Source organism: Bombus pascuorum, chromosome 2 (genome assembly GCF_905332965.1).
Source record: "Bombus pascuorum chromosome 2, iyBomPasc1.1, whole genome shotgun sequence".
Taxonomy (NCBI): Eukaryota; Metazoa; Arthropoda; class Insecta; order Hymenoptera; family Apidae; genus Bombus; species Bombus pascuorum.
In genome coordinates this window covers 7,311,806-7,338,326 of record NC_083489.1, presented here as the reverse complement: position 1 = coordinate 7,338,326, position 26,521 = coordinate 7,311,806, and the positions used below count along the sequence as shown (strand labels likewise).

The 26,521-nt window shown below is 35.7% G+C and overlaps 6 protein-coding genes and 1 pseudogene across 6 annotated transcripts; 5 read left to right on the top strand and 2 right to left on the bottom strand.

The window, feature by feature from the left end:
* Window positions 1–352: 352 nt before the first annotated feature.
* Window positions 353–4,061, bottom strand: LOC132904551 (vacuolar protein sorting-associated protein 26B-like). The gene is made up of 6 exons (XM_060955165.1): window positions 3,876–4,061; window positions 3,627–3,770; window positions 2,756–3,150; window positions 2,561–2,667; window positions 2,252–2,463; window positions 353–2,180 (listed from the first exon to the last, which is right to left on the bottom strand). Exons 1-6 carry the CDS (start codon window positions 3,876–3,878, stop codon window positions 1,911–1,913), a joined length of 1,131 nt encoding a protein of 376 aa, XP_060811148.1. The 5' UTR covers window positions 3,879–4,061; the 3' UTR covers window positions 353–1,910.
* A 57-nt stretch (window positions 4,062–4,118) lies between these two features.
* LOC132904560 (palmitoyltransferase ZDHHC3) lies at window positions 4,119–6,380 on the top strand. Its single transcript, XM_060955180.1, has 7 exons — window positions 4,119–4,657; window positions 4,794–4,941; window positions 5,045–5,230; window positions 5,300–5,436; window positions 5,515–5,599; window positions 5,670–5,882; window positions 5,956–6,380. The coding sequence occupies exons 2-7, from the start codon at window positions 4,861–4,863 to the stop codon at window positions 6,115–6,117; spliced, it is 864 nt and encodes a 287-aa protein (XP_060811163.1). The 5' UTR covers window positions 4,119–4,657; window positions 4,794–4,860; the 3' UTR covers window positions 6,118–6,380.
* A 584-nt stretch (window positions 6,381–6,964) lies between these two features.
* LOC132904574 (uncharacterized) lies at window positions 6,965–9,063 on the top strand. The gene is made up of 3 exons (XM_060955200.1): window positions 6,965–7,124; window positions 8,079–8,140; window positions 8,316–9,063. Exons 2-3 carry the CDS (start codon window positions 8,111–8,113, stop codon window positions 8,577–8,579), a joined length of 294 nt encoding a protein of 97 aa, XP_060811183.1. The 5' UTR covers window positions 6,965–7,124; window positions 8,079–8,110; the 3' UTR covers window positions 8,580–9,063.
* A 1,564-nt stretch (window positions 9,064–10,627) lies between these two features.
* LOC132904669 (uncharacterized) lies at window positions 10,628–13,365 on the top strand. The gene is made up of 4 exons (XM_060955359.1): window positions 10,628–10,677; window positions 11,072–11,127; window positions 11,278–12,995; window positions 13,033–13,365. Exons 1-3 carry the CDS (start codon window positions 10,654–10,656, stop codon window positions 12,914–12,916), a joined length of 1,719 nt encoding a protein of 572 aa, XP_060811342.1. The 5' UTR covers window positions 10,628–10,653; the 3' UTR covers window positions 12,917–12,995; window positions 13,033–13,365.
* Window positions 13,366–14,459: 1,094 nt separating this feature from the next.
* LOC132904576 (uncharacterized) lies at window positions 14,460–16,616 on the top strand (annotated as a pseudogene).
* Window positions 16,617–16,693: 77 nt separating this feature from the next.
* LOC132904561 (uncharacterized) lies at window positions 16,694–18,442 on the top strand. Its single transcript, XM_060955181.1, has 3 exons — window positions 16,694–17,002; window positions 17,337–17,404; window positions 17,580–18,442. The coding sequence occupies exons 1-3, from the start codon at window positions 17,000–17,002 to the stop codon at window positions 18,286–18,288; spliced, it is 780 nt and encodes a 259-aa protein (XP_060811164.1). The 5' UTR covers window positions 16,694–16,999; the 3' UTR covers window positions 18,289–18,442.
* A 91-nt stretch (window positions 18,443–18,533) lies between these two features.
* Window positions 18,534–21,353, bottom strand: LOC132904572 (uncharacterized). The gene is made up of 3 exons (XM_060955199.1): window positions 21,070–21,353; window positions 20,417–20,478; window positions 18,534–19,548 (listed from the first exon to the last, which is right to left on the bottom strand). The coding sequence occupies exons 1-3, from the start codon at window positions 21,082–21,084 to the stop codon at window positions 19,140–19,142; spliced, it is 486 nt and encodes a 161-aa protein (XP_060811182.1). The 5' UTR covers window positions 21,085–21,353; the 3' UTR covers window positions 18,534–19,139.
* Window positions 21,354–26,521: the final 5,168 nt, after the last annotated feature.

Here is a 26,521-nt window from a genome sequence, read left to right as displayed (position 1 = left end):
CGTGCTTTACGAAGGCACTTAATCGTAATGTCAATTCTAAATATTTTGCTTATAACCGAGATAATTTCAAAAAAAGACGGGAAATGATTTGAAAAACTAGGGACATTTTAATCGACGTTTTAATTGTCGTTATAAAATTCTATTGCATTAGCATTTGTTGATTTCATCCTTCATAAATTCGTCATAAAATTAATTGCACTTAAATCCATAGTTTACTTGTCATGGTGAAATCTGTACTTGATATGTCTATTTCGTTCAGATAAAAAACAAGTTATAGATAGCGAGAATAAAAATCTAATGATATCTGATTTATATAAAACGATAGGAAGGGTGTACTTATGCATAGACGAAGTAATGTTTTCCGATACACGTGCACACAATGGCACACTGTATGCGATGTATAATATATTTATGTGGGCATTAAAATATGCAGCTACTTTTATATCGTATGACAATATGTATATGTATATACAATATTTGACATGTCAAATAATTCACAAATAGTTCTGTTTTCTCTCTTTTACACATATATCTTTCTTGTCAACAAATAACAAAGGCGTGAAATATGAAACTTTTAATTTACATGAAACAAAATTCTCGAAATACACGCGGTTGACTATTATGCAATTTTTCTTTTTTAACAAGATTATTTAGTCAACCCATGTTAACATAGAATTGTACAAAACGATTGGTATTTTTCTCATACCGGTATATTACTTCCATCGTGATAGCAATCATGATACTGTCTTAATAGAACACGTTTCAGTATTATTACAATAGAGGTGGATACTTTTGTGTGTGTGTGTATATATAACTCAGTTTATACTAAGACTACTATCATTAAAAATCATATATATGCATGTATATATCCACACACATATTGTAATATGTTTTTATATATATATAAATACATGTGGGGCCATCCCATTTTTTAATCTATCGTAGTCCACTCTTATATTAATAAAGGCATACTAAAAATTGAACAAGCATACTAAGGCATGTATTTCTTACAATGATTTATATTAAGATTCTTGAAACTGCATAAAAATTCTATTAAAAAATTAATTAGCATATACAATTCAGTGATTTGTATATACAATTATGCTATAATTGGGACAGAACTATTGATATTACGTTATATACCGTGCCTGTATCTTAACATATTTTATTAATGATATTTATTGCAAATATTAATAAAAATCTTCTGCTGAAAAAATCACATTCTCTCAAAAATTATGTCGATAATAGTGTATTATATATAAAAGCGTTCCTCCCAGTGCCTTTACCATATTAGTTGCAGACTAGTTGAATGGATTAAAATAGGGCAGCCATTGTGAGTATATGTATATCCATTTCAGATTTAGAAAACTCTCATCTGACAGAAATTGACCATTTGAGAGGTTTTATAATATAACACAAAAGATTTTGATAAAGATCTTTGAGAATATAACACATAATACGGTTGTATAAAATATTCTGAACACTGTAACATTCAGATGCTGTTCAAGAATATACCGCAGATAAATATTCAGTTATTAAACTGTCCATTTATAAATATCCATTTTATATGGTTGTATTATTCTGTTTTATATTATTTTTTTCTGTTTAATTATTTCAAGTCTGTCCCATTAGACACCACTGTATGTTATCTATAGCTCTTGATAATTTGAAATTTTGATCGATAATTGGCTACTTATTCAATTTAATCATCCGCATTATTTATAGGTATCCAAAATATTTACAACTTTACTTGCAGATGTTTCGATTTTTTGTAGTTCCTAAAATTCAATCTCTCTTTACAGTAGAAGAGGAGCTTCGTTTAAAACTACTAGTTCCATGCGAAGTTATTACCCATTCTCTGATTTAGTAAAACTTCCATTGACTTCAGTAACTGTTTCGCATGCAAAAATTCAGTTACTTTCAGAATTAACTTCTTTTGCACCTTCACCATCTCCTTCTTCGCGTGTCATGCTTTCTATTGGAGCCTGTGCATCCTCTACATTGGTAATGTTAGCAGATGGCAATTGTCCCGATTGGACTGATGGAGTTACGGATGGTGGACCATTCTGAGCAGCTCCTTGTGGGAATCCTGTTTCTGCTGATACTAAATGCGATGGCATATGTGGTGAAGCGGTTTGAGATCTCCTACTTTTTTCTCCCTTTCTCCATAACGTTATTTCCTAAAAAAATATAATTGTGAAAAGTATCTCAATAAGAAGTTAGTAAATCAGAGGCTTATTTTTCAACTTACTTGTTGTTTGAAATATCTACGATCTTCCTCATCCATGAGAACTAAATTAAGGTAATATCTAACACTGAATTTTTTATTGATGTCACGCATTGTAGGTGTCAAATCATAGCCTGCTAGAAAGACTCTTATTGGAATAGACTCGCCTCGGACTGGAGCTCCATCCATTATTTCATATTTCGCTATAGTTTCATTTTCCGTAAATGTATGTGGACCTGCAAATATATATTCTATTTATAATAGTATTCAAATTATAAGAAAGATTATTATAAATATTTTTATGAGAAAAAAGATGTAAAAATTATACTGTACCAGAACCGGTAGTTTCCCGTTTTATTATAGCAATTTCCATGTGTTTAATTTTTATTCTAACCAAAAGAAAATATATTTTCCCAACAATAACATCTTTTAAATGATATCTGAAAAGATATAAATGTAAGTTAATCTTTAAACTCAATATTAGGCATTAAGAGTTACATAATTAAACTTTACATCAAAGCAACTTACTTGCTTTTATTATACTCAAATTCAATATGCAAACAGTCTTCAATTCCAACTTCCATTTTAATAGGATTGTTCATATCTGGATAGGAACTAAGAGTGTGGACAACTAATTCAAGTTCTTTAACAATATCACTAAGTCTTCGAACAATTGTAACTTTGAGAAAATATCTTAGTCGTACATTAGATCCTGTGTAACTTTCAAATGGTTTTTCTACATTTGCGAATTCAAAAGTATATACTGTGTTATGAGTTAGTTCTCCTGGCCTAGCTAATTCCTTAACTAGACTTGTAAATTCATGATGATTTCCTCTATCATAATATAATTCAATTTGTCCAATAAATTCTACTTTTACACCTTGATGCTCCAATTTACCAGCTTTCCTGAGACTAATATTAATCTGCAAATAATAGTGTATTAATTAATATAACCTTATTTGCTTTTCAAGAGGGATTTGAACTACATTATGACATTATCTACTAAAAGTCATGTTTCACAAAAAGGAGATTATTTTTAGATATATTCTATTACAGTCCTATGGTTTGAATTTATCAAATTAAATAAGATAATTATATTTACTTAAAGATATTAAAACACATCTGTCTTTCTCTTATATATATACCCATATACATTAAATACTGTAATTTTTTGGAGTATACACATATATAACAATATTAGTGTGCGAAAATAAATAAATTATTAAATATTAATACAAATAATTAGTATAGAATAGCACAATGTTGAGTATTTCTTATTTTATCTTTTACGGCTATTGGTCTAGAGTTTACGAATAAACACCGTAGGTTATGGATTACATTCTGTACAAATATTTCATTTAGTTTATTTATATTTATTCGTTTAAAAAAAGATTTTTACCTTTCCAGAAACGGTTTCACCGTCATAGTATAACAAGTGGCGCTCTTTTTTACCATCTTCAGATTTAATGTCTGCAGTCTTCCTGGTTTCTGCACCATCCAAAGTGATCTCTATATCAGCCGACTGACCAAACCCAAAGAAACTCTACAAACAAAAATAAAGTAGATACATCGGGAATATCTTATAATTTCGTAACGAATGATTTAACTGTTCTCAGACGAAGAATCTACTAATCAAAAAGTAACATACCATTTTTCGTAAAAAAGTTTGAGCTTGTATAAATTATCGCACGTTCTATCGTAATCGTGTTCGCGTTAACAAGACCAACGTGTGAAATCAATGAAAAATCCTCGAAGGCAACATTTTTTCACGTAGAAACGAGAAAAGTTGTATTATTTTTTGCTCGCTTCCTCCCAAAAGTCACAAGTAGCCAATATGGCTGCGCACTGTAGCCCCCACCCTTACCATGTACTGTCAAACTTGCAGTCGCGTGTAAGAATGCGGTAGACAACATTCGAACCGGTAATATCTAGTATTATTTACATTCATTTTTTATTTCTTTTTAACATTCGTTGTTGTCAATTGGATAAGACAATGAATTTAGGTTTCGATTATTTCCCTTAAAAACATCTGTTCGTTCGAATGTCAGGTGCGTGGTGCGTTCGTAATGCTGTTCAATGGCGAATAATCGGTGACGTTTAGAAATCAAGTTATCATAATCTACACGTGATAACATGTTCAAGTTCCGTTTTCAGTTCATTTACTTTGCACTGCGTTTAAATCGGTGTAAACATACGACAGTAGGATACTTGAGAGAACTTTTATATTAATAACATAATTATTTAGTAACGAATCTATCTACTTAGACTAATTAAGTAAAAGCTGAGGACGAAAAAATCAATTTTGTTACTTGATATTCATCGTAAACACGTTAAATGTATCATAATGAAAAAAAATTGAAATAAAAGTTGATGCAAATCATCCGATTCTGGTGAATCTGTGAAGAGAAATCTGTGAATACTAGTTATGAGGTTAGATTCTATGTTATTTGCATGTTATTTCATAGTATAAATTTGTTTTAGTGGAATTGATTTCTCATAAATCACAAACAAAATATAACACACCATATAAAATTTTACTAATATTTGGATTAATTTTTATTTCAAGCAAAGAACCATGGTTGAAATCTCTTCGTGTGATTAACAGTGAAAAATTTAGTAAATAGCAATAAACCATGGATTATGACTATATGTCTTTTCATAGAGAAAAGGATGTTCACAATAAATGTTATGGTGGAAGATTGTGGTGTATAAAAGTATGTATACACAAATATTTTATGGTATTAAATAATATGTAATTAAATAATTGAAATATTCTTTATGGATACTAAGTATTATTTAATTGATTTTATGTTGTAGGATATATGTGGGATTATATGTGCAATTTTAACCTGGTTGTTAATTATTTATGCAGAGTTTGTAGTAATGGCAGTTATCCTTATTCCCACAATAAATACTTTATACTCTAGTTTAAACACTGCAATATTTCAGTCATTAACTTTCTTGGCTTTTGCATCTCATTTAAGGACAATGTTCACAGATCCAGTAAGACATGAAAACATGGAGCTAACATACTTGAAACATACTAGTAATATGGCTTAAACATATTTATAGGGTGCTGTTCTGAAAGGAAATGCTACCAAGGAAATGATTGAACAAATGGGATTTAGGGATGGGCAAGTCATATTTAAGTGTCCTAAATGTTGTTCTATTAAGCCTGATAGAGCACATCATTGTTCTGTGTGCCAAAGGTAAATTTATAACATTTGTAATATCTTAGTTATGAATATATAGAAAAATGATAGATATTTTAAATATTTTATTTACAGATGTATTAGAAAAATGGATCATCATTGTCCATGGGTTAATAATTGTGTTGGGGAAAATAATCAAAAATATTTTGTACTTTTTACTGTAAGTCTTACTATACAAATATGCAAAGTGACGACACAAAGCATCATCTATATTATGTAATTTATTTTAGTTCTATATAGCAGCAATGTCATTGCATTCTTTATTGCTATGTATACAGCAATTTACTACATGCATAAGACAAGAGTGGAAAGAATGTTCTACATTTAATCCACCTGCAACAGTGGTATTATTACTTTGCTTGGCATTCGAAGCTCTCTTATTTGCCATTTTCACGGCTGTAATGTTAGGGACGCAATTACAAGCAATTTGGAATGATGAAACTGTATGTACATGATAATTAAATAAAAAATTAATTGTAATTTCAAATTGATTACTTATTTATATCATCTTTATAGGGTATTGAGCAACTTAAAAAAGAAGAAGCCAGGTGGGTTCGTAATAGTAGATGGAAATCCATTCAAGCTGTCTTTGGAAGATTTTCGATTGCTTGGTTTTCACCCTTTACTTCTCCTCCAAAAGGAAGGACAAAGCAAGATTCTTATTTATATTCCGTATAACATGCATCCCAGGGATATTTAATATTTGTAAATGTAAAATAATTGTGATGCATCATGAATTCATGTACCAGCAAAGATAATGTTTATAATCTTGTACTGTTATTTAACATTCTTATTTCATTGCGACGATTTGTGAGGGATACTTAAACAAAACGAACATCCAACATATATATTATAATTAAAATTTGTAAACTTGTAAGCATATGATAAAGTATGCTTCTTGTAAAGCTTCTTGTATTAAAACATTTTATTATTGATCGTAATAGCGACAGCGCCAAGTTACTTTTTATCCATCAATATCTACGCATAATACTGGGACTTGTTTATCGTACCAGCATAATTTATATTGTGAAAGTTAATATATATAAAACTATGTGCAATTATGTATTATATGTGACAAGTAATATACGGAACATGACATTAAGTTTATCATATCATGAGTTTTAAGTGATTCGAAGAGACAATGGATCGACGTTTTGCACTGTTTTAGAGAATATATATTGCACATTGTGATAGTAATGTACTACTTACATTTACGAATAATTTATATGATATGATATGTAACAAAAAAGAAAAGGTTCTACGAGATAAATCTTATTTCTTTCGATTATAAGCATATTATAGTTTAATTACATTTTCTTATTCTTCGATACTGTATTTCTACGACGATACCTGATTTTTTTGTACAGTTTGTACAAATATAATTTCTTACATCTACCAATACTGTTCTTGTTTGTCATGCAGTTTCTTGTTCGTTATCTTTTATTTTTTCTCAGCACAAACTTTTTTTATTTACGAAACCTATGTCCAACGCTAGTGGCGAAATCCAGGACTGCACGTTTTCCAATTCTGTCGGCTTCCGTTTCTGCAGGCCTCGAGGTTGCTCTTGGTCTTCAGGGTGGGGACGCTTGGCAGTGGCAAGGTCGTTAAATGTGTGCAGGTAGAGGAAACGTCTCTCTAAACTGTTGTGTGCAGAGCGGCTTTCACTTTTGCTACGACCACGTTCGGTAAGTTTCAACTATGAAAACTCGTAGTTTAGCAATCTTTTTATGATAGAGAACTTCTTACAGTAGACTTAATATCTCGACTTAAATTCAATGTAGAATTTACGTTGCTGTTTCATCCTTTTCTTTCCTCGCGAGCGGTTTCAATCGTTACTGACTCACAGAAAAGTGAAAGTAGATTTTGCAGTTACTTACGCTCAGTTTAGTTAAATTAAAGTTAATTAAGCTCTAATTAAATTTATTATGAGTAATTTTATCCCTTTGATAACTTCCTGTATCGCGATTTTGTAAACGTCCAAATAGAAGAGTTCAATAAGTAAGTTAAATACATCTTTACTTTTAATTATTAAGGATGTACTATAAACTCTTTTTAATCGTGTGTATAATAAAAGAAAACGGACAAATGTAATGAGAAAGAACACAAACCTGTTGCGTGTTCGTGAAATAAACGACGAATGAGCGCGCAGATCACAATTGGTTAGTTTTTTTATCGATCGATCGAAGGAAAGATAAGTAGAAAATACGTACTATTGCGAACAATCAGAAAACAATAGCGTTTAGATATAAAGTATACGGTTACGTATGTTAATTCGATAGAAGTCGTGTAATCTTGCCATCGATGTAATATATGTGTTATCCACCTGAAATTAATTGTATACTTTGATCTGTGTAAATCTAAACAGAATATATTGTCTCAAGGGAATATGTCCCGTTGATTCAAGTACCAAATAAATAAATAAATAAATTTATGAAATCTTTGCAATTACAAAGTTTTCTAGGACATTAAAATATAAATATCAGTTGGTTACTTCGTATCACAGCCGTTTCATTAAAAATTATTTCAAATAGTTTTAATTATATGATTTAGAGTTTTCGTATCTTTTATAACGGTATAACTGCAATTTTATTCATTTGCTAGTTTTCACTTTATACATAGAACATTCTTCGTTATTTCAGCGCTTCGGTCGACGTAGAATACAAATCGAAATATGGCGGCAAACCTTCTTACCTTGTTTATGGTACGTACCTTTACTTCCACTATATCAAGATATTTTAACAATTTATCTTATTATTTCCAGTCACTTATTTTGAAGAGGAAAAATTATATGAATGAATGTTTGTTGAGTTTGATCGAATTTTATGTAATAGTTACTTACATATACTATACAAAGTCTCGTCTATTTATGATTCCAGTGTTTTTCTCTTCTAATTTCTTTGGCGTTAAATGGGATGGCTTACGATCCGAACGATAAATCGCTGAAGGATATTCTGTTACCGGAAGGACAATTCGAGGCATTTTATTTGAAAGGGTCGCAGGAAGAAGAACAGAATGCCGTAAGGCCTCCGCATTTGCATGGCTCGTTTCATCAGTACAAAAATCCCGCCCTAGTCAGCGCACCGAACAGCGCTGCGTACGGTTTTCGTTTCGATGGAAAGCGCCGTTTCAATTACAATTAAATGAATCTATCGAGATTTGCAATTGAATATAATGCCACGCGCAGAAAATCTTCGTTGCATTCATAGCGTTCCGTGATATGACTCTATTATCATCTAGTTGTATTATGCATTAGAGAGATGCTATTTATTCAACTGCAGCGACCCAAGTTTCTCGATTAGATCCCTCCTTCCTTTTTATCTTTTTTCTTCAGGTATATATTACTTCATTATCGAAACCGTGAAAAAAGCGCGTTGTTTCAGAGTATGGCTATCGAAACTTTTACGACTAATTGGGAAAAGTTTAACGATAAACTATCTGTGTGCGTAAGAAACATCAACTATAAAGTCAAATTCTTGGAATTACAGCTATACTTTCGATAATTAAAAATAAATTACTATTAAATTATATCATGTAAAGAAACGACACTATGTATCAAATTCCGTGATCTACGACGATTTACTGAAATGTAGAACGCACGATTTAATTGGAAATAAAAAAAACAAACCCTCCGTACATTGCATTAAATTCAATTATATACTTCGCAATTTTCCAGTTTTCCCTGTCATCGAGACGTTCTGCGGGACATTTTCCAAAGGACCTTTTTTTTGTTTCATTAAAAAGAAGAAATTCTCGGACGAATGATCCACATTCATTTTCAGCAATTTCTTATTATACCAGTTTTTACTATCTGTCGAGTAATCATCTACACATCGGCGTACCTCTAATAAACCTTCTTAACAAGTAATTAACTATTTGTTTTTATCCTTCTCTGTTCGATTCGCCATTCGTTATGGTTATGGTATTGCGATACGGGTATTTGTTTACTATTTTCTTAGGACAGGTATGCTGCCGCTTTCATTTCTATCAATCGTTTGAAACAGGTATCTCGGGATGCGTGAGCGAGTACTTGAAAGTTTGGCTTTTTATCATCACCATTTCTAAATAACAGACGAATGATGCATTACTTAAATAGAAATACGCGCTTGCGTTCGTTCGTCCAACTGAAAATATCTTACGCAGGGAAATTCACTTTCATTGAAATACTGCGTTTAGTGGTGGAATCTGAGAGAATGCAATGAAATTATTTATAATTTATGAGCACACCGTCGCTTTATGTATATATATATAAATGAAAAAGAAAACTAATTCATTATCGTCGTTAACTATAGTGCGTCTACTCACGGTTCGTTCGCGAAAGATAATTCGCGCAGACTGTTTTTCTAGATTTTTTGTAAAAAAGATCTTTTATACAAGAAACTTTGTCGAATAGATCCGTATGGTTTTTCGACCCAATAATTTCTTTAACTGCGTTTAATTGGTTCCTTCTTTAGTGCGTGTTTCACAGAATAGTAAGTTCCAATATGATTCTTACCGCTTTTGTTATTAAATTTTTATCACATCGAAAATTTCCAATACGATTTCGAAGTTAGAAGAAAATTTCTAATCTTAACATTCCGTACTATCTTACCTTTTGTGAAACAGGGATTGTTTCGTCAATTTATTTCCCCGTTGTAATTATAAAATAGTACGTTGGATATTTTTCTCATAGAAATTACAAGGCGATTTCAAAACAATTTTTTATCCTTAGCATTCCTGACGACTTTGTTCTCTATGAGACAGAGATCGTTCTTTCAATTTGTATTTTTCTTTTTTTCATAAGCAAATCCTCATCTCGCCACTTTATTTGTCACGAAACAGAGACTTCTCCTATTTAATAAGATACACAAATTTAAAAGTAACCAAATCTAAATTTCGTAAACGCTTCGTGATTCGAAAAATTTATTAATTATCATCGCGCGTGTCTTATGGTTGCAAAGTGGTAGCGTGTGATGCGCACCAATTCCTGGTGAGTCGGCACGAAACAGGTAGGATTTGTTGTACACTTGTATTTTTTTCTCGTTGTTTTTCTTTCATTCAAGAGAAAACCACTGGCTTTAATACCACATACATACGCAAAACAATGTTGTCAGATCCAGTTTAGCGCTGCCGTACAAGCGGGTCCGGGGAAGCTTTAAAAGACGTTGCCGATGGACAGACGTCCCCATACTAGGATCGGTGAAGTGATCTAGTGGGACGTGGTATACCATCAGCGACATGAAGATCGCACGTGTGATTACGGTGAGTGAATCGATGCGCGCTATGTACAACATGAGGATCACGGTGCTGCGATTATTTCGATTTTTTCAAAAGGAATCAATAAAAATAAAGGATCAATGAAAAATTAGTGGAAGATAATAGAAAGTGAAAGAACATTTTTTAAATTGGATAAAAATGATCTGTAATATCATTGAGATTTACTTTGAATTCGTCTAACGATATTCGTGACGTGGCTGTGATATGATAGAGTGTACTACTTGAATATGCAAACTCGTTTTATCAATATCGTTTTGTGAACATAGTGTTTTATTTGTTTTTGTGTAAAAAAAAGAAAGAATAAAAAAAAAGAAAAGAAATTATTAATGACGAAAAGTATAAAGTTGACGGGTTTTTTATTTTATTTCCATGATTGCAGGTCTGCGTCGTATTGATGTCGATGTTCCTCGATGCAGAAGCCGTGCGTTCCAAAAGGTAAGTTTTCTCTACGAATTGTATCGTATATAATTGTATCGGAAGAGACCAAAGAAATACAAGCATACGAAGAAAAACAAGAAAGTAAAAGATAGGTATCAAAAGGAATTAAAAAAGACAATAACGTAGAAAATTTTATTTGAAATTTAGGCGACCGCAACCGAAGGATCATTTGCCGCAGTCCAAATACCAAAATGGCACCAACACCAACGAAATAACGTTCACTACCTCTCGACCAGAAGCTGCAAGACCAGAAACGACCCGCAACCAACAAACGTTGCATACAAATATTCCCCTAAGTGCAAAGAAGAAGACCTTGACAGTTCGCACAGATCGTTCGAAGCCATCGCGATCGCGTGGCGTAAATCGGTACAAAACAAATCGACGTAGAAGACAGCTTCAACATTCTAGCGGCAAATCCGGCGTTCATACGGGACGATCGTACGACCTCAAGGAGAACTATATCGAAAACCAGCAAATAGAAACTGTGCAAGGACCCGCGGAAGCTTTCAACGAAGGAGCAGTTCGCATCGAGCCTGTATACAGGGTGACGAAGAATAGAAACATATTGGATTCGATCGTGGATATAGTTAAAAAAATAGTCGATCCTCCAAAATCATTGGGTCCCCTCGTTGGACCGTTCAATTTCCCAGGAATAGGTGATAAGGTGTACATACGACTTCTGGAGCCATTAAATTCCAATCATCTGATGATACGATTGATAACCCATTTACCGGTTACAGAAATCGAGTCGACGTTTGATAAAAATATTCTTCCACCTACTGAAATAATAGAACACCCTGAGGTTTCGATAATCAGTCACGAATCACTTCCTCTGTCTAAGGAAGGATTGATCGGCTCGTATGAGCATCATAGCGATGTTCATTCGGTCTCTTCGGATAGTCTGTTGTCTTCTAGCGACAACGTTGTTCACGTTTCAAAACCATCGAACGCTCACGTTCAAAACATTGGACACACGAATGGTTACACTACAGGCAATCGCAACTTCAGGACGTATAAACTGAACTTCAAACAGGGGAACGTACACGGTGTCCAGAAACTCGGACATCATAAAAGACACCCATCTTTGGTTTCACCGTCGAGGAACAATCGTGTAAATTCTGTTTCTCCTTTCAAGTTACCTGATCAAGCAAATAAGACGCAAAGTAGTCAGCGAGCAACTGGTTTTCAAGGTTCGGTCGACCACGTGTACCCATTCCATCCATCGCTAAACGAATCTAATAACGAACATTCGAAACTGTTGACCATCGATTTCCAGCAGTTGCAGACTCCGATAAACGTATCAGTCTCGGAGTACGCAACTTATAGCAATCCAACCACTTCGTACGACAGGTTTCCAAATGTCGAAACCTTCACGAGTCCGCGAATTCCAACTTCGATCAATCAAGAACGTCAATCGAAGAATAATTCTAAAGGGTCTACCGAAGATGGTCCGAAATATAGCATCGAGTTTGTAAGTAAGAACATGAGGTATCTTAATCTGGACGGAAGCGTGGAGCCCGCTATTAAGAATAGCAACGACGAAGGTTTCAAGCCAATGGAGCTGAGCTCTGTTCATTCAAAAGTACCCAGATCCGTCGATCCTCATTGGAAGGTTCGCAAGGGAATAAACGTACGACCGAGCGAAGCAATTGAATCATCGACGAGTAAAGCAAATCGCGGAGGATTGCAAAAAAGAAGCGTCGATAACGGTGACGCGTTTTTAGAGACGATTCGCAACTTAAACGACGGTAGGATGGAATTATTTAAGATACACGGCCACGGCTAAAACCGCGAAGAGGTCGACGAAGCCGAGGTGTTGCTCGCAAGAATAAAGAGATATAAGAATAATAAAATAAGAATACGAAGTCTGGTTCCGATGAACAATATGAAAACGGGTAGAAGATAAATAATTCAGCGAGCAGCGTGAAATCCGCGTCGAGAAACGGATCGACGGACAATTTGAAGTCGTTGCAGTTGCCCAGAATTTAACCGTTCTGGAGAAATTCGACGAAGATGTGGAAAATCTGAGTTTAAGCATATCGTGATCGTTTCTAATTGATCTTTACCGCTTTTTCTTCAATTTGTCTATTTTATACTATATTCTCTTAACTGTGATTGCGTTGTCGAGGAAGGAAGAAAAAGTAGATATTTTATTATTTTCAATTTACATTGGTACATTTGTTATGCTTCCTTTAGTCAAGTATACTAGGCTGATTTATGATACTCAAGTGTAATTCGAACGAATATATTTTTGTTTGATTAATATGTTGTGGAATAATTAATTTTTGATATTGTTTTGTATTTATTGAAACTCATTAGTCTTAAGAAACTGCTGTACTGTTTCAAATAATTGGCAAATCGTCTTTTTTTCATAAATATACAGCACAGGATAGATATTAAGGTTGAATTATAAGATTTTTGTTGCTTGCTCCGATTTATTTGGAACGTGAAATTCCTGAAATATTGAACGCGATAAATTAACGTGCTCTGATTATTTGAAACAGTACATCCGTTTAGCGAGTAGAACTTATAAATAGGAAAACGTAGGAAAATTCAAACCATCCTTAAACTAAAAAAATGATCGTTCTAAGAAATTTTCGAGGCTATAAAATCGTACAAAAATCGTAATAATTCACACGTGTTTCACGCGTTATCCCTTATCCCATAGTTCTTATCTTAATTTCGATCGTTACGATGATTATTTCATGAACAATTACACGCTACGTAAAAGTAAATATTCGGTTTTGTTTCTTTCACTTTCCATGTTACGAACAATTTTCACTTTTAATTGGCGAGCTATACATGTAAATTAATTAAACGCGTTGAAAAGCTTTTCTAACAGTCTTAATAGCGTATTCTTTCACGGTGTAGCCACGGTTGCATTCAATTCAAATAATTTATGCGTGACCTGTTCGAAAGCGAGACTGTTTTTGCCTAATTCATGGTCATGCTGGAACGATGAATCGCTATCGTAGATTACTTAAAATCACTTTCTTCGTACGTTGATCCTCGAATATTTTATACAAATATTTCTTCGATATATCGTAATAATCTTTGCTCGCGAGAAGTTAGAAAAACGAAAGTAACGCATTAATTATCTAAGACATCTAATCGCTAGATCGGCACGCGATACACATCGTGATAGACGCTACGTCTGTGTCGTGACTCGTTACGTTCGAAAGCAAAGTCCAAAACGAGATAAGATTAATGTATCTGCTTACGCAAAAATATCGCGAAAAACATTCGATTAAGTGCGCTAATCGTTTAGCTCGTATACATAATTAATGCGATGACGCGCCGTTCTCGCGCGTTTCTCCATTCACGTCAAGCGTATAATGTCTACATTTTCCTTCCTTAATGTACGTTTTAAGTTTACCGTGTTCATTTATCTACATCGTTCGTCTATTTTCAAATATTTTGGAAGCAATCAAATTCCTCTCAATTAATGGAGAAATTTCGAAGCGTTAGAATCACGAGACGACGGTTCGTTTGAGAACGTAATAAATGTGCTATAAAAATATAACAGTTATTCAGACTCGAGATAATTACAATTAATAACATTATATGTATGTTCTTACGTGTTTGCTTTCCATCCTTATTAACGATCTCTGCTCGTTAACTGGACGTGCGTCTAGTACGACTCGAACAGTTGATTCTCGGTTGGGTGCGGCCGGAGGAAGTGCAGTAGATTCCGCTGTTTCCTAGATGCGGTCAGTTCTTCCATCACTTCTGAGCGGTTAGAAACTCTCTGATCACCCGCAGAGGTTTTTTTGCTTGGAGACGAGTAGTTATTTGGTTTCTTGGAAGCAATTATTGCTGCGTTTCGTGACGTGTGATTCTTCAGTGATTCGATATTTGAATAGAAACGTTAATAAGATTCAAATGGTAATATAGTTGTTGTTTATTAATTTCTAGAAAAGAACGATTTTATTGCACTGTGATATTCTCTAGTAAAAAAAGAAAATTATTATAATTGCTTTGATCTGTAATTTTTTAATTAAACTACACTTCGTTGAAGATAATAATAACGTCATACTGTAATTTGTCATACAGGTAAGTTTCTCCTAATTCACATCTTCTCATCCTCTAACATACAATTAAAAAATCTTTTTTAAATTCAGTCAAATTCTAATTTAATCGTTTCAATTACAAAGTGTGTGCAATAAGTTTACCGACAAAACAACAGGAATAAAGTCTGTAATTAAAATTAATTTTAGTAAGAAATTGCAGCGATCATAGCTCGTTCAACATAATTACAAGAATTTCAAACACCATGATGCGTATCGCGTGCCAAACGCAGACCTGTTGATTCTTTGGAATAGCAGCCAGTTACATGGCTGGCTCGCATGATAACAAGTGTAAACAGCGATGTCTTTTTTAGTGAAAAGCAAAGAAATGAAAAGATACACGTTAAAATACGATGGTTGGGATCCCTGCACGTTGGGAGGAGTTTCTCGCTACATTTTATGCTTCGACTGATTCGCCTCGCTAATTTCAGCTGCATGTATATAAACGTTAGATTTGTTACGATCACGAGCAGAAAGTGTTTGCTTCTCAAAGCGTGTTCGAAGCGAGCGGTGTAAAGTGACGAGTTTTCTCAGAATGAGAGCAAAGCTTTTGGTACGAAAAGACATCATTTTGTTTTCGTAGATTCTTTTTTTAAAGAAACCGAGCCAGAAGTTACACCGATTAACTCTATCGAGTTCAATCATTTAGTTTCAGAGAAGATAAGCACTGATCGTTTGTAAACTTTGGGAAATTCGTAAAAAATGAAATTAATTTCACCGCTGAATGGTTTGGGTTAAGTTTTGATTCGTGAAGGATTTCATTTGTAAAATTTGTATTCTTTTGTTTTAGTATGCCGTTGCTTTACTGGTTTTGTTGGTGTTGCTGCAACAACCAGCTGAGCCGTGAGTATTTGAATTAACGTTATTTTATCAAGCGTAGTTATATCGACAGAATGCATAGTAATTCTTTTATGTTTTCATGTGATAGGAAAAAGGTGATCATCCATATCCCCTATCGAATAAAGAACATAAAGCACACGCATACGATCTACAAAGTCGTTCCGCATTATCACGAAGATACGAAGGAGGATATAGAAGAAGACGATAAACATTATTAGAAATAAGCGGATAATATAATATATAATATAATACAAATAGATATAAATTATAACCCAACGAGTAGTTAATAAAGTCTACAAGTCATATTCAAACAGTATTCTATGTGTAACGAGATTATTTAAATAACAAATGATTAGGTCTTTAACGAAGTTAAGCTAGGAACAAATTTTGTAAATTTTCACGTTAAAAGCTCGCAAATTTCTTTGTACACAATAAGAGAAAATATACAAAGAATTAGAAACTAAATATTCGAAGAAGATAAGGTCACTTTTTATGTCAACAAAGGAAAAATGTCGAAGAATTCATAATAGGATAAAGAATTTATGAAGAATCAATAAAGAAGTTTATTTCCAAAAACATGTTTCTTCGCTATTTCTTTCATTAATGTATATCTTTCATAAATAACTAATAAATAAGGAAAAAGATAAAGAAGCGACAGCGGTGCAATCACAGGCATCAGTGACCGCGTTTCTTAAGCAACAACGGATTACCGGCGTGGCAATGAACTTCCACGGTCACGTTTTTCCAGGGCGTGTCATTCGAAGCGGATTGGCAGACGGAGCATATCTCAACTAGACGGCGAAAGTACTCGATGGTCCGTGAAATTTCGATGACAATTTTGCGGTTCCACTGTACTCGTTACGATAGAGGGTGGGATATAAAAGAGGAGCATTCTCTACGACGTCAAACGATGTTGAAACGTTGATCCTGACGTTCGACGCTTATCCTCTTTGATAGAAACCATGGTAATGAAAGAATTAGTGATTACAGTGGTGTTGTATATAGAATTCTGTGCGAATATTTGGTGTTAGAATTTTGAAAATTTTTGATAAAATTACCACCGAATTTTATAGTTCTGTATTTGCTTCTTTCGAATAACGTGTCACCGTGGAATACTGTCATTCATTTTGTTCTATATTCTATTTTTCAAATATATATTCTATATTCTATATTCTATATTCCAAATATCCTATGTCTTAAATATTCTTCATTCTACAAAAGAAGATTTACATAATTCACATAACAGCATTGCAATTTTTACGTCTTAATAACATTATTCGCTGTTTCTTCTTTCTCCAGCAGATCTTCAAATACCTATGCCTCCTTCTACTAAACCAAATCGCGATCTACGAAGTATACTCCAAGCAGTAAGTAACTATGAAAACCGCAGCAAAAGATTTACTAAGATTGTTGAATGTTCGAGATCGAACAATCGCACAGTCAGCGTACCCTGCTTTCTCTGACGAAGACGAGCGTCTGTTCACGAGGCTTGCACTCTCGTTTTCACAGCAGTCGCGCTCATTCCCTTTCGCTTATTTGCAGTGTACACCTGAAGATTCTCGTGCCAGATCTGATCAACCACCACACGCACACGAGGACCGTTCTCTTCCATGTTCACGTGCCAACGCCGAAGAAGCCGAAAACTCACAAGAATCACAGGACTCACCACGCGAGTTGGAGTTCGTGGAAGTACGGGCGTCATCACGATTTGAAGGACGAGCACGAGGAGGAACTTGATCACGAGAACCATCACAAGGATCACGAAGAGCAATTGAACGAGAAATGGCCGAAGAATCACAAACGAGACAGACAAAAGTATTTTCCTGTGTACGACCATCACAAGGACTCTTATCATCCGCCGTCTTACGTGGAAGATAATGACTTGAAGGATCATGGCGAAGATACTTACGCGGTTCACGAGGACGTGAATGATATACCTCCAAATACCGAGTCTCTCAGTTATAATTACGAAGAGGGATACAAAAAGGGTTTAGAAACGGTAACTGGACACGTTCGATCTGGTCAGACGCACAAGTTCCACGATGATCAGCACGAAGAACAGGGTGATGTCGAGAACGATGGGTTTAAAGAGGAGTTCGAAACCAAAACGGACGCTGGTAGATATTTGGTGGATGATGTAGAATACGAGAATACCAGGGATAAACGCGATCATCGTCGAAGATCTAGGAAAAGGATCCATAAAACACCGACGAGTTCCAGTCGAGGAACGAAAAACGATAGTAAATCATAGAACGTTGGGACGGTATTCTGTTAAATGTGCAGACGCATGTATGTGTAATGTGATTTTGTAGATACGTGGTTTTCGGATGTTTGTTCTAATTTCTGTTTGTAAGTTTCGGTCGTTGTATAGTTGTAATAAATAATAAGTAACACAGGAAATAAAAGGATAGCGATGTTTCAGGTACACACGCAATTTAATTAACTTTCTCGCGACGTAACTATACATAGATCATTCGTGCCGCAGTAGACAATAGACAAAACAATATTACAAACAAATAAACGAGTAACAAATATTTACATTAATAGTACGAACGATGTGACAACAGATTGATGAGGACTAGGACGAGAGGTAAGAGGCAGGGCGATAAAGTGTCGATCAGCACTCCCCGAAGAACACCAGTCAAGAAACAAAAATAACAGTAATAATAGACATAAAATCTCTCGGAAGAAATATCTATCTCTTCAGAACTATCTCCCTTAAACGTGAAGAGGTGAAAGTGTCGTGCGATGGGGGGATGCTTGATGGTTTTTTGAAACGCGGTGACTCGAATTCTTCGATATTTCATACTTTCTAACAGAAGCTTCTCGAAAACGGAAGCTTCCTTTCAAATCGAACATATTTCACATTTTAGAAAATTATAAATACGTCACCAATACCCGGTAACTGACTAAAGCTTAAAAAGACTTAACAAATTGATTTTCTTCTTCTCTCAAATGAGATAAAATAAAAGAAAAGATACTCGTATCCTAACCAAGTAGCAAATAAAATAAAATTCGAGTCGAAAGCGCGTTTCGAACAACCAATCGAACTTTTGCAAAGAAAACTACCGTATTCCTCCCAAAATTAGCGCGAGCCACTGGTTAATGGCCGCCCCAGTCTTCGTGGCCTCCACCACTGAGACCACCTCCTCCGTATCCACCTCCGAGACCTCCTCCATGGCCGCCACCGAATCCACCGCCACCGTATCCTCCGCCAATGTCGCCACCGCTATATTCGATGTGACCACCACCTCCACCGCCGCCACCGCTGCTGTATTCGACGTGGCCACCACCGAAGTCGCCACCGCCGCCCAAATCGTGGCCGCCTCCGATATCACCACCGTAACCACCACCGCCGCCGTGACCTCCCAAATCTATCGGATGACCCACGGTGTAGCCTAGAACCTCGTACTTGTCACCACCTCCACCGCCATGGTGGATGTGTTTCGTGATGGTGTGCGTGTGATGGATCGTCTTGATCTTGTAGGGCACGTGAATTACCACATGGTCGCTGAAAATGTTTTTAGGATGATTAGATTTGTATCGTTTTGTCTGTTCGTATTCTTTTTAATGGCAGATTTTAACGAAAGCGATGGTTTTCCATTCTTTGCGCTTAATAGTGGCTTCAAAAGAATTATTTGGCGGTATCGTTTAAATGACTAAGATTTATATTCTTTCAGTAGAAATGGTGGATCTTTATGGAAAGCGACGTCGGTTTCCAATTTCTTGATCCTGATGGTTCCAGGAAGATTTTTTAAACTGATGGTTAAAGCGATGTTATTAAAAGTCCATTAAGGAGAATTTCAGAGTCTTCTCGTGTCATGGAATCAAGAAAATGGTTAGTTTCTACAAACTAGCCCGAGTGATTCGGTAAAAATAAACGGTTCCAGTAAGACGAACATCACGGACGCGTTCATTCTTTGTCTTTGTTATTCTTAATTAAGAGCATTTACCAGAGTCAAATGTAAAATACGTTTTAATCAGTTATACCGTAATTTTACAAAATGAAGTAAATATCAAAATATTTGTTCAGAAACTAGCTACTATTCAATTAGTCTCAGTCGCAAACTGCTAATTCGAATGTCGCCTCGATACGGACGATTATGCGAGTAATAGCTCGGAAACATCGACTTCCTGAGTCGTTCAATGGGAAAGAATGAATTCGTTCGACCAGTCTCTTTTACGTTTGTTGGTTGTCGAGGAAAATTGACCGTCGATAAGCAAAGAACCGTGGAGAAAGTCGATACGCGTGGGTCGAGTCACGGTTCGTTAAACGTATTCCAATTTATAGTGATTTATAGACGCATGTATTTCCGCGTGACTATAGAACGATCTAACGTTCGTGTACGCTATTTTCTATAGGGATAAAACAAACTTACTGTCCACCGTGCTGTCCTCCTGCTGAAGCCAAGTGGAGCAACGAGGCAACCACAAAGACGGCCTGCAAAAAAAGGCAATTCAATTAGTACCGGCGTCTTAGAATGCTACTACAAACATGCAGAGTTTTCAAGAGTTTCGAAATCGAGAGAAATTTCAGTGAATTCAGGTTGTTGCAAACGTCTTTCTGCAGTATTACTGTATGAAATGACGATATTTGCATATAGAAACTCGATTGCGTGAAATTTGTCTAAAGCGATCTGGTAATTTGCAATGTGTCAATTTGTTGCAACTTCTAATTAACAATTACAATATATAACAGTAATTCTTCCAAACTGAACTGAATACTATCGGGAGAATTTTCTTGCTTACCTATCGATAATATTAAGAAGATATTTTCTCCGGTGCAACGCGAGTGTATCGAAATGCAAGATTAACAATCGTGAAAATTGCTATGCTCGTGTGAATAATTCAGAAAAGCTTAGATTAGGATAAATTTAGCAAAAATTCTCTACTACCAGGAATTCTTCCATGGTAGAAAAACTTCTAAAAAAAAAAAAAAAAAAAAAAACAAAGTACTATCCGTTACTATCCAAATCGAAAAAAGGGCACAAGATTCTAACGATACTGAAGATCCACCCTACGGTGAACTTACCGCGAGCTTGATCATCGTGTTGCGCCCTCGAGCACCTGTTTCGTTTGTTTAACCGTAAAATAATCAGCTCTGAAGTATAAGCAGACAAAGAAGTATCAAGTAGACAACGCTCGATGAAGGCTACAGGAGCCAACTACCGGTTCCTTCCTCGCGATACAGTTGGCGGTTTCAACCGCGGTTTTGATCTGCTGTTGGTCGTGCACACGCTCGCCGCTTTTATACATGTACGTGATTGGAGTTGGATAAGAATGAAAGGGAATCTTTCGCAGCCGTAAAGCCGGTGCACGTGAAAGGTGCCGGCTAATAGAGAAGCCGTGGCAAAAAGCGGAGGACCAGAGCAGCCCCTCCACCTGTTAGCTTACCCTTCACCTCGATCTCATCGTTTTGTTCGTTTCCTCTTTTTCATAGTAGAGTTACACGTTCCGATCCGTTCCGATCTGTTCCAATCTACTCCTCTCCTTTCTTCTCCTCGCTCTCTTCTTCTCTATCGCCACCGTTATACTCTTGTTCTGTGGTCTTTTTAATGAAAGCTGGACTTGGCCGGGTGAACGGCCAAGATCAAGATCAGCTTCGTAATACGAGGTGGGTGCTCTCGCGGTTCGTTTCACTCGTCTCTGGCGTCTGGGAACGACGATATCGACGCCTAGGACGATGTTTCTGTTTGTCGCTTTTTACACGCAGTTGCTATTAGACACAATCGCGAGCAGTGGTTACGGATGGTCACGATCAGACGGACGCGCGGTTTGGGTTACGCGAGAAATGTTTTTTCGACGTTTTCCAAGATTCGTAGAAATCGTTTCTTTGACTTCTTTTTGAATTCGATAATTTTTCTTTCTTCAATGTTAGTTTGTGGGATTTCGATGGAGATTTTGGTAAACCGGACAAGTTTTCTAGACGAGTTTCGACTGAACTTTGGGGTGCAGTTTGTCGGGTTTCGCGTAGGCGGACTGAAAATCACAGCGATGTAAGTGAAGATTTTGAGAATTTGATTTCGATCAATTAAACTTATCATTTCTTTAGTTTCGTTGCATATAACGTGATATTATATAATATGGCCCTAGAATCTAAGGCTTTGAATTCTGAAAGGATCTATGTCCTAGAATTTGAAGCTTTTTTTCATTTCTTTCGTTTTTTCCAAATTTCGAAGTATTCGAGTTTAGAAGTCGCTTTGGTAAGTACGTCTATAGTAAAGGTATAGACACGCGCAGTGAGCGTGTTGAACAATGCTGCAGGAAACACCATCGCGTCATCAAAGTGAAACCTGCTTATCGATTTCGTTTTTAACAGATCGAAGGAACGCTGGGTCAGCGAACCATCCGTTGTCATAATGCAATTGCTTGCGATAATCTTTGCTCGTTACGGCCACCGTTTCACTCGCTGTTGTTCAAGATCGTGTTGAAAGCATCGTTCTATCTCCAGATATCAGTCTGCAATTAATCGCATCTGCAATTAACATCCTAGCTACGTGTCAGTTGTATCAAATTGTATGAAGCTTTCGAAAGTTGGATTAAAGACGTTAGATTCAACGACTCAGTAGGATCGTTAAGTTTTCGACGTCAGATTTATTCTTTGTTTAATCTAATTCTATACAGCGGTTTAATGCAGTTAATTAGCAGCTTAATTAAGACCAGACCAGACTTCACTTAGACGATACTTTCTATGTATTTGCATAATAAGAATCAAACCTGAAGCTCGGACGTTTAGTGTCAAACATTCCAATGTTCTGCGTTTGGCGAACTAAGATGCAAGCATTTAAAATTGAATTTTCATAGACGACTCTTTGTCCAGTAGAACGATTAATGAAAGACGTCTGATTCTTTCCCGTTCTTTATCCTCCTGTCAACGTATAAAACGTGGCGCGTGTTCAAGAACACATTGCGTGGCTTAGCTGGTTAAGTTGATGAGAGACGTGTCATCGTAAATTATCGAGTAGGAGCTGTGACGCCTTTCGAAATATTACGTGTACACGTCTCGCGTCGTAGTGTTATTACGGTGGCAATTTAGCTGGTATTCGTTGTAATATATTGTAAACTTGATCTTAAACTTGATCCTGTGCCGAGGTGATGTCTATCGCGTGAATAAGTTTGAGGCAGAAATGTACAGCTAGCGTAACTAATATAGCGAACTCGTATAGACAGCATGATCCTTTATTAAATTTTAACTAGTACTTAAATTTGTTCACTTTAAAATTCTTCAATTTGGTTAACGAAACAAGCTATTTATTAATTAATGTCTAACGATATACAAAATCTCTCATTAGTTCCTAATTGCTTAAATGTACTGCCAATATACTGCCATTAATTCTCTTCCATCATTTGAAGAATTCTATCGAGTTCTATCTATCGACAATGTGAACTAAACTAAAATCTATACTGTATACCGAGATTGAAAGGCAAATGCATTGTAGACAGGAGAAAAGAATCTCCTTCCCCGAACTACTCGTGATTTCTATTCTCTGCGATGGCATCGTTTCACCAGAATCGAGGTGTACCCTTTCACGAAACCGATCCGTTCAATCGTCCAAGAGGATCCAGAGGGAAGATCCATAGAAATCGTGGCCGTAAGACGATCCATCGTTCTAGGATCGTGTGTACCATACGCCAGATTATAGGAGAAAGGGAAACCGATCGCCTCGCCTTGTAAAACGTCCATACTCGGCTGGACCGAATTGCGCGTGCATTCCAACGATAGACCGGGCGAAAACAAAAACGAGCAACGCGTTACCCTTTTTTAACGCGGATCGCGAAACCGTGACAGTGAACTCTCTACTCGAGGAATTTCATTCTAGCCAGGTGAGTTAAGCATGGGCGTGAATATGGGTCCGATAGGATCGGTGATATCTTGATGGCTGACGAAAATTTTACAAATGACGAAAGATGGTGGAAAATAGTGTTCAGTGATTTGAGGGTACAGGGGTTTGTTTAGGAAGCATTGGCAGCAAAATCGTAATTTTTTGTTCGTTTGCATGGGAAATTTCAAAAAAGTTTTCGACTATAGTGTCTTTACTTGACTATGACCATGGTAACTATTGTATTATACAATGTAACGTTGTTCGTTTTAAGTAGCTTCTGTGTCAGAAAAACAGAGAAAGTGTGAAGTGCAATTTGAGAACTCCGTGAACAGAATAATAATAAATAATGATAGTACAAAGAAGAAAATTATAGCGATACGAGGAATGATCACGAACCGAAATTCACAAAATGGTTTTCGGATGAAACGATTACTCAATGTCTACTCGAATTTTCTTTTCGTTTCCTCTTTGTAAATAGTCAAGTATATTAAGAACCAGTGTGCAAGTTGCAGACCTTCAGCTTTCAATAAACGATCAATTAACAATCAACGACAAGCTAGAACAATTTATGCTCGATTATTTTATACAATTTTCGAAAACGAAAATCCTGCGAATCAAGTAGAGCATTGTAAGAAAGTCAATTTTGATATAAATATCAATATCAAACAAAATAGACGCCCTAAATTTTGCTACCAGTAACTAAGAAATAAAAAAGAAATATTTTGTAAGAAAATTAACACGCAATCGGTAGATAATTTAGAATTAAAAATCTACCAATTATATGCCACTTGTCCAGTGACAAAACTTCCTTCAGTGTTTCACAGAGTTTAGATTTTACTCTATTCACCATTTCCTTGTTTCCTCCCTGTTCCGTTTTTCTTGACGTAATAAACCGTAATTAAGCATAAAATTCAAGCGAAACCTGCAAGTAATAACACGCTTGTCGTACCACACCGTGTGAAACCAGGAAGTTCTTCCCCCTCTGACTCACAGTGAGCTCTTTAAACAGCTCTTTGTTACTTTTATTGGATTTCTAATAACTCTGTCCGAGTCGATCGTTCGTCCAGACCGATAGAAAGCGATAGTATCGGCCTCGAGGACCTTGATCTTCGTTCGATCGTTAAACGGTCATCCGCGAAACGATAAAATATTTCGCCCGATGGAATTCGCCAAGATCGAAGGCAATTTCGCGTTCCAAACTACCACGATCCTTACGGTATTTGTGGAAGGATCGCGTCTGTATTTGTAGGTATGTATATTTTATAGCGCAACGATTTCTTAGATTTCTTAGATTTCTCTGTTGCAAGTAGCGTTACTCTCACCGCGAAATTTGTATCTAGCTATGGAGTAACTTTGGAACGAACAATTCTAGCGGATGATTCTCCACTTTCGTGTTCGTTAAATTGCGATCGCATACGATCAAATGCAATTTGTTTTCTTTTTCTTTGTGTTTTTATAATTGAAGTCGTTGAACTCGTAACGCGAATAGTGTCGTTCGATTGGTTTAATATAAGCGCGGAAGAAAGTTTTCTTTTCTTTGTAAATTCTTCGAGCGCCCTTCGAGTGATCCCAAAAGATTCTATGGAATAGAATTGCTTTTCACGCTAAATTTTTTTTTTTTTTTTTTGTTTTAATTTGCTCAAGTAAAAATGAAGTAATAGACATTGCGAAAACTTGCGATCAGACTTTCAATATTTACCATCGAAATTTTACCCAAGCTCGAGATAGTCGTGTTAGAAGAACGTCGTGGGGGATGATTAGAAAGCGATCGTTACAGCTCCTAAACGGAGATTACTTATCCGTAAGATTTCTCTGTTACCGCATTATCTACGAATGATAAGCACGTGTAACTTTTGTTATACACTTTTTCAAACTTTAGTTGTATCTAACAGATGTTAACTAATTGTCAAGAATTACTTTCCATCATCTTTCACTCTCGACGAATTTGTTTTTGAATTTCATAGTGGGTATAATAGAACACAGTATGAACTAGATTACAAGTTGATACACGTTTTTCCTTGTGAAACATATGATCATGATTTCATCGATTTTTCAAGATGATTGGAAATGTTTGGTCGAAAAACGACCATCTACGAGGCTGAACTTTCCACGTGATCGCTTTCACTCGTTTATCTATCTTCTTGTTAAATATAATTGAAAAATGTTGTACAAATTTCAAAAATTTGAGTGATAAATAATTGGAAATAGAAAGACGTCTGTTTGCTCTTAAAAGCCTGAAAGTAACAAAGTTGGAAGGTATATAACGCGATATAAAAAGGGAACTAAATTAAGTGAAAAGCTTTCTAATGGTGACGCGAAGGAACGCACGAGCGATTGATGATATTTCATCCATCACGAGTCAGTATCGGACGCTCTGCGAACGTAGCAGATTTCTTTTTTATTCTCCTCTTCGCTTTGACCAGCATAGGGATGAACTACTTTAATATATCGTCTAAAGTGCGAGGACGAGCGTCCTCCGTTTGAAACATGATAGGGATATCGAACGTATACGAAGAGTACAGTTTCACAATGGAATTTGAGTAATTCGAGAAACTTTATTCTTAAACAAATTTTAATCAAACTAGTAGTAACAGAGAAAAGAAAGTTCAAGGTATATGTGATTCGAAAAGCATCATAATTTTGTAAAATAAAATATCAATT